At 45.2% G+C, this 12,221-nt stretch overlaps 1 protein-coding gene across 1 annotated transcript in view; it reads left to right on the top strand.

The window, feature by feature from the left end:
- dnah9 (dynein, axonemal, heavy chain 9) overlaps nt 1-12,221 on the top strand; it is a 117,746-nt gene that overhangs the window by 56,843 nt on the left and 48,682 nt on the right. The window contains exons 47-51 of the mRNA XM_079850921.1: nt 4,485-4,646; nt 5,053-5,286; nt 9,227-9,487; nt 9,993-10,418; nt 11,153-11,272. Of these exons, the coding sequence (XP_079707047.1) occupies nt 4,485-4,646; nt 5,053-5,286; nt 9,227-9,487; nt 9,993-10,418; nt 11,153-11,272 (1,203 nt within the window). The remainder of the gene's footprint in view (nt 1-4,484; nt 4,647-5,052; nt 5,287-9,226; nt 9,488-9,992; nt 10,419-11,152; nt 11,273-12,221) is intronic.

Raw genomic sequence — 12,221 nt, 5'->3', positions numbered from 1 at the left:
GTTTGAGGCGTGTTTGAGGTGTGTGTTTGAGGTGTGTTTGAGGTGTGTTTGAGGCGTGTTTGAGGTGTGTGTTTGAGGCATGTGTTTGAGGCGTGTTTGAGGTGTGTGTTTGAGGCGTGTTTGAGGTGTGTGTTTGAGGCGTGTTTGAGGCGTGTGTTTGAGGCGTGTTTGAGGTGTGTGTTTGAGGCGTGTGTTTGAGGCGTGTTTGAGGCGTGTGTTTGAGGTGTGTGTTTGAGGCGTGTTTGAGGCGTGTTTGAGGTGTGTGTTTGAGGCGTGTTTGAGGCTTGTGTTTGAGGCGTGTTTGAGGCGTGTGTTTGAGGTGTGTGTTTGAGGCGTGTGTTTGAGGTGTGTTTGAGGCGTGTGTTTGAGGCGTGTGTTTGAGGCGTGTGTTTGAGGTGTGTGTTTGAGGCGTGTTTGAGGTGTGTGTTTGAGGCGTGTTTGAGGTGTGTGTTTGAGGCGTGTTTGAGGTGTGTGTTTGAGGTGTGTGTTTGAGGCGTGTTTGAGGCGTGTTTGAGGCTTGTGTTTGAGGTGTGTTTGAGGTGTGTTTGAGGCGTGTTTGAGGTGTGTGTTTGAGGCGTGTTTGAGGCGTGTTTGAGGTGTGTGTTTGAGGCGTGTTTGAGGTGTGTGTTTGAGGCGTGTTTGAGGCGTGTGTTTGAGGCGTGTTTGAGGTGTGTGTTTGAGGCGTGTTTGAGGCTTGTGTTTGAGGTGTGTTTGAGGCGTGTGTTTGAGGTGTGTGTTTGAGGCGTGTGTTTGAGGTGTGTTTGAGGCGTGTGTTTGAGGCGTGTTTGAGGCGTGTGTTTGAGGTGTGTGTTTGAGGCGTGTTTGAGGTGTGTGTTTGAGGCGTGTTTGAGGTGTGTGTTTGAGGCGTGTTTGAGGCGTGTGTTTGAGGCGTGTTTGAGGTGTGTGTTTGAGGCGTGTTTGAGGTGTGTGTTTGAGGCGTGTGTTTGAGGCGTGTTTGAGGCGTGTGTTTGAGGTGTGTGTTTGAGGTGTGTGTTTGAGGCGTGTTTGAGGTGTGTGTTTGAGGCGTGTTTGAGGCGTGTTTGAGGTGTGTGTTTGAGGCGTGTTTGAGGCGTGTGTTTGAGGCGTGTTTGAGGCGTGTTTGAGGTGTGTGTTTGAGGCGTGTTTGAGGTGTGTGTTTGAGGCGTGTTTGAGGTGTGTGTTTGAGGTGTGTGTTTGAGGCGTGTTTGAGGTGTGTGTTTGAGGCGTGTTTGAGGTGTGTGTTTGAGGCGTGTTTGAGGCGTGTGTTTGAGGCGTGTTTGAGGTGTGTGTTTGAGGCGTGTTTGAGGTGTGTGTTTGAGGCGTGTTTGAGGTGTGTGTTTGAGGCGTGTTTGAGGCATGTGTTTGAGGCGTGTTTGAGGTGTGTGTTTGAGGCGTGTTTGAGGCATGTGTTTGAGGCGTTTGAGGTGTGTGTTTGAGGCGTGTTTGAGGCGTGTGTTTGAGGCGTGTTTGAGGTGTGTGTTTGAGGCGTGTTTGAGGCTTGTGTTTGAGGTGTGTTTGAGGCGTGTGTTTGAGGTGTGTGTTTGAGGCGTGTGTTTGAGGTGTGTTTGAGGCGTGTGTTTGAGGCGTGTTTGAGGCGTGTGTTTGAGGTGTGTGTTTGAGGCGTGTTTGAGGCGTGTTTGAGGTGTGTGTTTGAGGCGTGTTTGAGGCGTGTGTTTGAGGCGTGTTTGAGGTGTGTGTTTGATGTGTGTGTTTGAGGCGTGTTTGAGGCGTGTTTGAGGCTTGTGTTTGAGGTGTGTTTGAGGTGTGTTTGAGGCGTGTTTGAGGTGTGTGTTTGAGGCATGTGTTTGAGGCGTGTTTGAGGTGTGTGTTTGAGGCGTGTTTGAGGTGTGTGTTTGAGGCGTGTTTGAGGCGTGTGTTTGAGGCGTGTTTGAGGTGTGTGTTTGAGGCGTGTTTGAGGCTTGTGTTTGAGGTGTGTTTGAGGCGTGTGTTTGAGGTGTGTGTTTGAGGTGTGTTTGAGGCGTGTGTTTGAGGCGTGTGTTTGAGGCGTGTTTGAGGCGTGTGTTTGAGGTGTGTGTTTGAGGCGTGTTTGAGGCGTGTGTTTGAGGCGTGTTTGAGGTGTGTGTTTGAGGCGTGTTTGAGGTGTGTTTGAGGCGTGTGTTTGAGGTGTGTGTTTGAGGTGTGTTTGAGGCGTGTGTTTGAGGCGTGTGTTTGAGGCGTGTTTGAGGCGTGTGTTTGAGGTGTGTGTTTGAGGCGTGTTTGAGGCGTGTGTTTGAGGCGTGTTTGAGGTGTGTGTTTGAGGCGTGTTTGAGGTGTGTGTTTGAGGCGTGTTTGAGGCGTGTTTGAGGTGTGTGTTTGAGGCGTGTTTGAGGCGTGTGTTTGAGGCGTGTTTGAGGTGTGTGTTTGAGGCGTGTGTTTGAGGCGTGTTTGAGGTGTGTGTTTGAGGCGTGTGTTTGAGGCGTGTTTGAGGCGTGTGTTTGAGGCGTGTTTGAGGTGTGTGTTTGAGGCGTGTTTGAGGTGTGTGTTTGAGGTGTGTTTGAGGCGTGTGTTTGAGGCGTGTGTTTGAGGCGTGTTTGAGGCGTGTGTTTGAGGTGTGTGTTTGAGGCGTGTTTGAGGCGTGTGTTTGAGGCGTGTTTGAGGTGTGTGTTTGAGGCTTGTGTTTGAGGTGTGTTTGAGGCGTGTGTTTGAGGTGTGTGTTTGAGGTGTGTTTGAGGCGTGTGTTTGAGGCGTGTGTTTGAGGCGTGTTTGAGGCGTGTGTTTGAGGTGTGTGTTTGAGGCGTGTTTGAGGCGTGTGTTTGAGGCGTGTTTGAGGTGTGTGTTTGAGGCGTGTTTGAGGTGTGTGTTTGAGGCGTGTTTGAGGCGTGTTTGAGGTGTGTGTTTGAGGCGTGTTTGAGGCGTGTGTTTGAGGCGTGTTTGAGGTGTGTGTTTGAGGCGTGTGTTTGAGGCGTGTTTGAGGTGTGTGTTTGAGGCGTGTGTTTGAGGCGTGTTTGAGGCGTGTGTTTGAGGCGTGTTTGAGGCGTGTGTTTGAGGTGTGTGTTTGAGGCGTGTTTGAGGTGTGTGTTTGAGGCGTGTGTTTGAGGCGTGTTTGAGGCGTGTGTTTGAGGCGTGTTTGAGGTGTGTGTTTGAGGCGTGTTTGAGGCTTGTGTTTGAGGTGTGTTTGAGGCGTGTGTTTGAGGTGTGTGTTTGAGGCGTGTGTTTGAGGTGTGTTTGAGGCGTGTGTTTGAGGCGTGTGTTTGAGGTGTGTGTTTGAGGCGTGTTTGAGGCGTGTGTTTGAGGCGTGTTTAAGGTGTGTGTTTGAGGCGTGTTTGAGGTGTGTGTTTGAGGCGTGTTTGAGGCGTGTTTGAGGTGTGTGTTTGAGGCGTGTTTGAGGCGTGTGTTTGAGGCGTGTTTGAGGCGTGTGTTTGAGGCGTGTGTTTGAGGCGTGTTTGAGGTGTGTGTTTGAGGTGTGTTTGAGGTGTGTGTTTGAGGCGTGTGTTTGAGGCGTGTTTGAGGTGTGTGTTTGAGGCGTGTGTTTGAGGCGTGTGTTTGAGGCGTGTTTGAGGTGTGTGTTTGAGGCGTGTTTGAGGCTTGTGTTTGAGGTGTGTTTGAGGCGTGTGTTTGAGGTGTGTGTTTGAGGCGTGTGTTTGAGGTGTGTTTGAGGCGTGTGTTTGAGGCGTGTGTTTGAGGCGTGTTTGAGGCGTGTGTTTGAGGTGTGTGTTTGAGGCGTGTTTGAGGTGTGTGTTTGAGGCGTGTTTGAGGTGTGTGTTTGAGGCGTGTTTGAGGCGTGTGTTTGAGGCGTGTTTGAGGTGTGTGTTTGAGGCGTGTTTGAGGTGTGTGTTTGAGGTGTGTGTTTGAGGTGTGTTTGAGGCGTGTGTTTGAGGCGTGTTTGAGGTGTGTGTTTGAGGTGTGTTTGAGGTGTGTTTGAGGCTTGTGTTTGAGGCGTGTGTTTGAGGTGTGTTTGAGGCGTGTGTTTGAGGCGTGTTTGAGGCGTGTGTTTGAGGCGTGTTTGAGGTGTGTGTTTGAGGTGTGTTTGAGGCGTGTGTTTGAGGCGTGTTTGAGGTGTGTGTTTGAGGCGTGTTTGAGGTGTGTGTTTGAGGCGTGTTTGAGGTGTGTGTTTGAGGTGTGTTTGAGGCGTGTGTTTGAGGCGTGTGTTTGAGGTGTGTTTGAGGTGTGTGTTTGAGGTGTGTTTGAGGTGTGTTTGAGGCTTGTGTTTGAGGCGTGTGTTTGAGGCGTGTGTTTGAGGCGTGTGTTTGAGGCGTGTGTTTGAGGTGTGTTTGAGGCATGTGTTTGAGGTGTGTTTGAGGCGTGTGTTTGAGGCGTGTGTTTGAAGAGGAAGCTCATTTCTGCTTCAGCTGGCCTCACGATCAGCCTTCAACTTAGAAATTATTCATATTATTGGCTTTTATCATCCCCCAGTAAAAAGGGTGTGGCAACGGCCCTGTTGTTGTCCATAGACAGACGTCACCAGTTTGTGAACACTCGTGCTTAAATCTTAAATCCACAGTGACCTCTGACCCCTTCAGTGTCTGTGTTTAGCAGTGGTTCACTCACACAAATGTGTCCTGCAGGTGGCGCTGTGCTTCTCTCCGGTGGGAAGTAAACTCCGCGTGCGCAGCAGAAAGTTCCCCGCGGTCGTGAACTGCACCGCCATCGACTGGTTCCACGAGTGGCCACAGGAGGCGCTGGAGTCCGTCAGTCTGCGCTTCCTACAGGACGTGGAGCACATCCAGGTGACACACACACACACACACTCTCACACACACACACACACACACACACACTCTCACACACACTCTCACACACACACACACACACACACACACACACACACTCTCACACACACACACACACACACACACACACACACACTCACTCATCTTCATCAACAGGTCTGATCACGATTTCCTCAATCCACAGCACTGAGATGTCATTATTAGACGGAGCTCAGCTCCTCTTACAGATTCAAGTGCAAATGCCTGAAGTCATGAAGAACATAATTAGATTGCACAGCGCTCGCTCAGTCTCTTTCTGCATTATATTTCAGGAGAATGAAACGGCTGTGACGGCCCATTAGTATGACATTTCTGACAATATGCTGGTAATTATATTTCATTGTTAATTCTTCCACACGTGTAGCCTGAGGTGAAGGACTCTGTGAGTAAGTTCATGGCTTACGTACACGTGAGCGTGAACAAGGCGTCGAAGGACTACCTGTCGAACGAGCGGCGCTATAACTACACCACGCCGAAGTCGTTCCTGGAGCAGATCAAGCTGTACGGGAACCTGCTCGCGCTCAAGAGGAGAGACCTCACGTCCAAGATGGAGCGGCTGGAGAACGGCCTGGAGAAGCTCAACAGCACCACAGCTCAGGTGATCTCAATCAGGTCCTCCTGGCTTACAAACCTTCCTGACGATGACATCACGGTTTCTCCAGAGTGGCTATATATATATAAATGAACTAAATTAAGTTTTTTACAACAGAAATGACCCATCACTGAACTTACTTAAGCAGGACGGTGACGCTATTTTCTTCTAGACACAAACTTTGTTGCATTATTTTCTATTTTCTGTGTTGTTAAAAGCGCTGTATAAATAAAGCTGACTTCACTTGCAGGATAAACGACCAGAGAAATATCTGATGACTTTGATGAGCATGTTGCGTGTTCCTTTAGCTCTTCTGTTCTTAAAACTATTTTAGTGTGCTGTTTCACACAGTGAGTTGAGTGTCCTTCATTTATACAGCGCTTTTACAATATAGACCACAGGTGTCAAACTCAGTTCCTGGAGGGCCACAGCCCTACACAGTTTTGTTCCAACCCTGCTTCAACACACACACACCTGCAGTTTTCAAATAAGCCTGAAGAACTTGATTAGCTGATCAGGTGTGTTTAATTAGGGTTGAAGCTAAACTCTGCAGGGCTGTGGCCCTCCAGGAACTGAGTTTGACACCCCTGATATAGACTGTTTCAAAGCAGCTTTACAGTGATAACAGGAGATTACAGTAACAGAGATTGTTAAAAATGTGAATCCGCGAAAAACGCACATGCGTATTACATGTCCATATACATTACATTACATGTATTACACACAGAGGTGCGCGCGTTTGGATATATGTGTGCGCAGGCGTGTAGTGCTTCTCAAGTGTGCCTTGAGTGAAATGCTTAAGAATAATCACATTCCAGGAGCATTAAAAGCATTAGCTGAGCCTCTTCATTGGCATGAGTGCAGCACAGCTGTAAGATTCATTTCCATGCCATAAATTCATGTGCCATTAGCTAATTTATTTTTTCAGTGGTCAACACACATATTATTCATCAATAGATCCTCTTCTGCGAATGAAGCGCATTAAGACGCCTGATGCCTTTTATACGGGTCTTTTAAATGCGAGCTGCGTAGGACGACACTCTTCCCAGCAAGCGTTTTGTTGTCCCTGTTGTTCTCCTGTCAGCACTAATAGAGTGTTTCTGGGAGGAGAGCGGGTCGCTCAATATCTCTAAAACACTGCAATGCTTCAGACAGCTGACTTTGTCTAATGATGTATGATTATTGTGTTTAGAAAATGTCATTGATTTCAGTCGTGTGGCTTCATGGCCTACCGTATCACTTCTGTGGTTTGAGAATGTCAGTATTACGGTTGCTCACACTTCTTGTTCCCATAACCCCCTGTTCAGCGTGAACGCTCGGCACGCTCCAGTGCTCCCGGTCTGATCGGACACTGTCCGCTTGTGTAACTGGCTTAAAGTCTTGACCAGTCTTGAAGAAATAAATTAGATGAAGACTAGAATAAGCGACCGTAATATCACTTTTGATAATGATAAATATCTGGACCTGTCGGCGATTCAGAATCCTGCGCTGAGAATGTGTTCTGACCGATGGCCTATAGCCAATGAGGTTAGAGACCAGATATCAGCTTTACAATTATATCAGACAGAAACAAAGCACAAACATCTGCTTGACCAGCGGCACACTGCAGAGTTATATATTTACCTCCAACACACAATCCTTGATCCCAGCGTCTCCGATCACTCCCTCCTGCGTGATCTGTTTATATTTCTCCTCCTCGCTGCAAGGAGCGCACAGACCATCGCAGGCTTCTTGCTGGCTATCATTTTTAATAACAATTCCAGTCTCGAGAACAGCGATCTGACGAGCTTGAGAAGCATGCGCTGTGACCTCGGCATAAGTGTGTTCTCAGCAGCACTTGAGCTAATTATTCTGATCGAGACGTTATTTCTTCTCTCATGCTTGCTTCTGTTTGAGCTGCACTATGCCTTCTGATGGGTCGAATACAGTGTGTGTGTGTGTGTGTACGCTCTTCGGGTCCTCAGGTAATGGATTGGGGATCTGTCCTCGCTCCCACCAGCCTTTAGATGGAAAGCTATCAGAAAGCTCATTTAAGCGCAGAGATTATACTTGCTAGAGACGAGAGGGGAAGAAATGTAAAATCAGAATCCACACACACTTTACGCTAGTGCACTGTTAGAGATCGACGCCCACCAGAATAACCTATTTACATTAACGGCAGAGAGCCGGCCTGGCTAGAAATCAAAATTAAAAGTGGGTGCTAATGAGGCAGAAGGGTTATTAATGGAGCTCCTGGCTGCTTTATTGAGGTGGGACCCCGCTAACATGCAATTAGTGGATAGCGGACATCAATTCAAGCTAGTTTGTCCCTGCTCGCATTCGGGAGCGTCGAGGTGGACCGGCTGCTTTGCTTTTTATTCGCTTTATAGCCACTCATTAAGTGTTTCATCTTAAATGAGAACCTGTGTTGTTTTCTCTGCTCAAAATAAGCATGTTTATGACGCAGCCTCCTTAAAGCCGGCTGTATGGTCACGGTCACAGCACTGTGTACTGTCTAACAGTTCCTCTGCCTTTTTATCTCAAATTGTCTCTTTTAAGATGACTCATGATATTTTCACAACACAATATTATGCTTGTGTTCTTTGATGTGAACTTGTGAAGGCCTGTGAAGACGAGAATCGCCGCTCTGCCTGAAGAGGATCATTACAGTCGTTTCATGTAGTTTGAGGAGAGAGAGGGACAAACTTCCGTCGAGAGCTTGAAGTGTGCTTTCTGACTGCGCTTTCAGGGCAATTAGTCCTCCATCATCTTTACCTCCTATTCATCAGTTTAATCACCCACATGATAGCAGCTTGATGTTGTGGGTATGTAGGGTTTGCTCCCCGAGGGCAGTCTGGTTTTCTGAGGGATAATCAGCAGGTTTGAGCTGGAGAAAGGGAGCAGATTCCAGAGGGTTTGGGATTGCCTTATTTGACTGTTTGTTTGCTGTGGGATCGAGGCTGACAGCAGTTTCTCTGCTAATTGCGTATTTCGCCCCAATTTTCTCTCCCGATCAGCTTTTGTCTCGCAGAATAAGTGCCAATCGCATAATCCCTTGTGACATATAAAAACAAAAAGACGTTCATTACCAAACGTTCATCCGCCTCAAGTGATTGTCATTTATCAATTAAAACTTCCAGCGCTCAATTCTCCGATAATATCACTAATATGATTTCACAATGACTCCAGAACAAAAGCAAATAGCCTGTTATTCAAAACAACTGCTGATGCAATTAGTTGATAACAGCTCATTAGCTTCCTCAACAGACTTTAATACTGAATAATAAATACAGCACATATATTATTATGATGCCAGTTTATAATAAGGTCCTTTACATTTACAGCATTTATTAGTTTCTTATTATAATTAGGATTATAATTATATTTTATATACAGTCAATCCAAAAATTATTCAGACACCAGATATCATTTTTTATATTTCACTAGTGTGATCAGGACACTATAGTTCATTTCTGTAAGTGAGGAGAGCAGAATAAAGTAAACTGTGACATATTATACCCAAATATTCTTCATACAGTGACAATTATAACAATTTGGGGCCAAAAATGATTGGGACACTTTGAGCTGATCATGTTTTGCTGAAGTGTGTTTTCTTTAATTGCTAATGCTCTTTTTACACACAGACTGAACACAATGAAGCATTGCTTGGTGATTGGTTGAGCTAAACTGGTATTATCTAATTGTGTAGTTAAATTTAACAGCTGACAGATATTCAACATAATTCATGTGTGAGACAGTCTAACAGAAGGACGGACAAAACCAGTCAAATATCAACTGAGTTCTGCTCATATTTTATTACCATTTTCTAAACTATAGCGAATAAACTGATAATGTGAGAAATGTTGACGGTGTGTGAATGAACTCTGGTCTGACTGTATGCAATAGTTGTGTATGCCTGTATCCCAGACGTGTTCTGCTCACCGGTCCTCTCTCCGTCGTCTCTCAGGTGGACGATCTGAAGGCCAAGCTGGCGGCGCAGGAGGTGGAGCTGAAGCTGAAGAACGAGAGCGCTGATAAGCTGATCCAGGTCGTGGGAGTGGAGACGGAGAAGGTGGCGAAGGAGAAGACCGTGGCTGATGACGAGGAGAGGAAGGTGGCCATCATCGCGGAGGAAGTGATGCGCAAACAGAGAGACTGTGAGGAGGACCTGGCTAAAGCCGAACCCGCGCTCATAGCGGCTCAAGAGGCTCTCAACACTCTCAACAAGGTCCGAGATCTCACTTCATAACATACATACACTACCAGTCAGAAGCTGTGGATCGGTTTAAAAGAAGGCTCTCCTGCTCACCAAGGCTGCATTGTTCATCAAATAATATTGTTAAATATTATGACAATTTAAAATCACTGTTTTCTATGTGAATATATAGTAAAGTGTAATTTATTCCTGTGATCAAAGCTGAATGTTCAGCATCATTACTCCAGTCTTCAGTGTCACATGATCCTTCAGAAATCACTCTAATATGATGACTTGATGATCGAGAAACATTCCCCAAACTTTTGAACGGTAGTGTTTAATGTTACAAAAGCTTTCTATCTCAGATAAATGCCTTGGTGAGCAGAAGAGACTTCTTTTAAAAACATTACAAATCTTTCCGATCCAAACCTTTTGCATGTATAACTATATATTTAAATACTGTAGAATATTGTAGTATTTTAGAAGGTTTGCTCACTGTATATTGATCTTGTTTTGCCCCTGTTGTTCTTGTTTCTAGAACAATCTGACGGAGCTGAAGTCGTTCGGTGCGCCTGTGGCCGCTGTGACGAACGTGACGGCCGCTGTGATGGTGCTAGCGGCTCCCGGCGGCCGCGTTCCCAAAGACCGCAGCTGGAAGGCCGCCAAAGTGATGATGGCGAAGGTCGACGCCTTCCTCGATTCGCTGATCAATTTCAAAAAGGAAAACATTCACGAGAACTGCCTCAAAGCCATCAAGCCGTACCTGCAGGACCCAGACTTCCAGCCGGAGCTCATCGCAGCCAAATCCAACGCGGCCGCGGGCCTGTGCTCATGGGTCATCAACATCGTGAAGTTTTATGAGGTTTACTGCGAGGTGGAGCCCAAGAGACAAGCCCTGAGCAAAGCTAACGCTGATCTGGCCACCGCGCAGGACAAGCTGTCCGTCATCAAGGCCAAAATCAACGTGAGTATATAAGTATGCTTACAGAGCCTCAAACAACAGTGACCAGAGGAAGACACTGCACGCAGAGATCTGATTGGAAGATAGTGTCTCTGGCGCATACGGTCTATAGGAAGTACATGTAGTTGCTTAATATCCCTCAGGACTTACATATATAATTACACTGTAACAATGACCCCTTAAAATAAAGTGTAACCGAAACATTTTTAACATTTTAATGTATCAAACTTTTATTGTTATGCATACAGATTAAATGGCCTCGTATTAATTGAGATAAAATGAATTTGACACCACATTACTGTTGAAAATGAATTATTGAAGGGAAACAGTGGAAAGTGTTGAAGAGCATAAAGAAGCATGACCTGAGATTTTTATCCTTTACATTTGTGTACATTTTTACATAAAATCTTGATGTAGATAAAAATGGATTTATTTATTTATTTATTTTCCTGTATTATCTCTTTATATCCTTTCCTTCATTTTTTAATTACTTCACATTTGTATTCTATATAGTCTATTTCTGTACTGTGTGTTCACTTTAGCAATATTCTCAATGTCTCTCAGACTCTATGAAGTTTGACTACGGATCAGTTTGATTGTGTTAAAGCTACACACTGTTCTCTTTATCCAGTCTTTACGGATGTCCACACACACACACACACACACACACACACGAGGTTCACAAGTAACGTGTGATTTAAACATCCTCATAACATCCTGTCGTCTTCTCTCGACAGCAACTGAACGGGAACTTGGCGAAGCTGATGGCCAAGTTTGAGAAGGCCACGGCCGATAAGCTGCGGTGCCAACAGCAGGCCGAGACCACAGCGCTCACCATCGCTCTCGCTAACCGCCTGGTGAGCCAATCAGAGCCCTGATGCTGATCCGGCCTTCATTACGGAGAAATAGATGAGCAAGCCAAACAGAAAAACATATGAATAATAATTAAAATGCAGCAAACCCACAGAATAAGTAATTTCTGCTGTGCACTCGAGCGTGCAGCTTTACTAGTGTAAATCACACACACACACACACACACACACACACACACACTCACACACACACACACACACACACACACTCATGCAGAAGAGCTGGTGTTTTCCTGAAGCGCACATATAAACCATTGTTTGATCTGGGAATGATTGTGACCCCGCAGTGTGTGAGGGGTTAAAGGTGAAGTGTGTCATTTCCACACCATTACCACCGAATAGTAATTACCAGTGTCCGTGTTACTAAAGCACCACTGAAGAAGAAGCACGCAGGCCACAGATGTCAGAAGTGATGTAATTCTGAATGTCCTGCTAGTAGTCTTTAAGAAAATATATCTACTTAAAAATAAATAAAAATAATAATTATATACAAGCGATGCACCGAAATTTCGACTGCCGAAAATGCCATTTTCAAAAGACCAGAAAAAAGGCTGAAAATATAAGCCGAAAATATGCCGCCCCGCTTTGAAGGACTACTTTATTTAGATAATAGGTGAACAAATAAATCTGTTAAATCTGATTCTGCTGCATAGAACTGAATGAAGAATAATATATTGATATATTGATATTCATAAAGTGGTATTTAATATTGTTTAATATAGGCCTATTTTCTGTTAAATTTTTGTGTTACTAGAAATAAAACTGTGGTTATTTTATTTTATTGGCCTCCGATTCATTAAATTATTAAATTAAATAAAAAAGTTTAATAATACAATTATACAAAAAACTAATTTAAAATAAGAAATTAATACACTTTTTTTTTTTTTTTTAATTTTCGGTTTCAGTTTTCGGCCCAGAGTTTTCATTTGGGTGC

The sequence above is a fragment of the Squalius cephalus genome (genome assembly GCF_949319135.1).
Source record: "Squalius cephalus genome assembly, chromosome: 19".
In the NCBI taxonomy this organism is placed as follows: Eukaryota; Metazoa; Chordata; class Actinopteri; order Cypriniformes; family Leuciscidae; genus Squalius; species Squalius cephalus.
The sequence above is the reverse complement of the archived record's forward strand: the minus strand, read 5'-3'. Positions and strand labels throughout refer to the sequence as shown.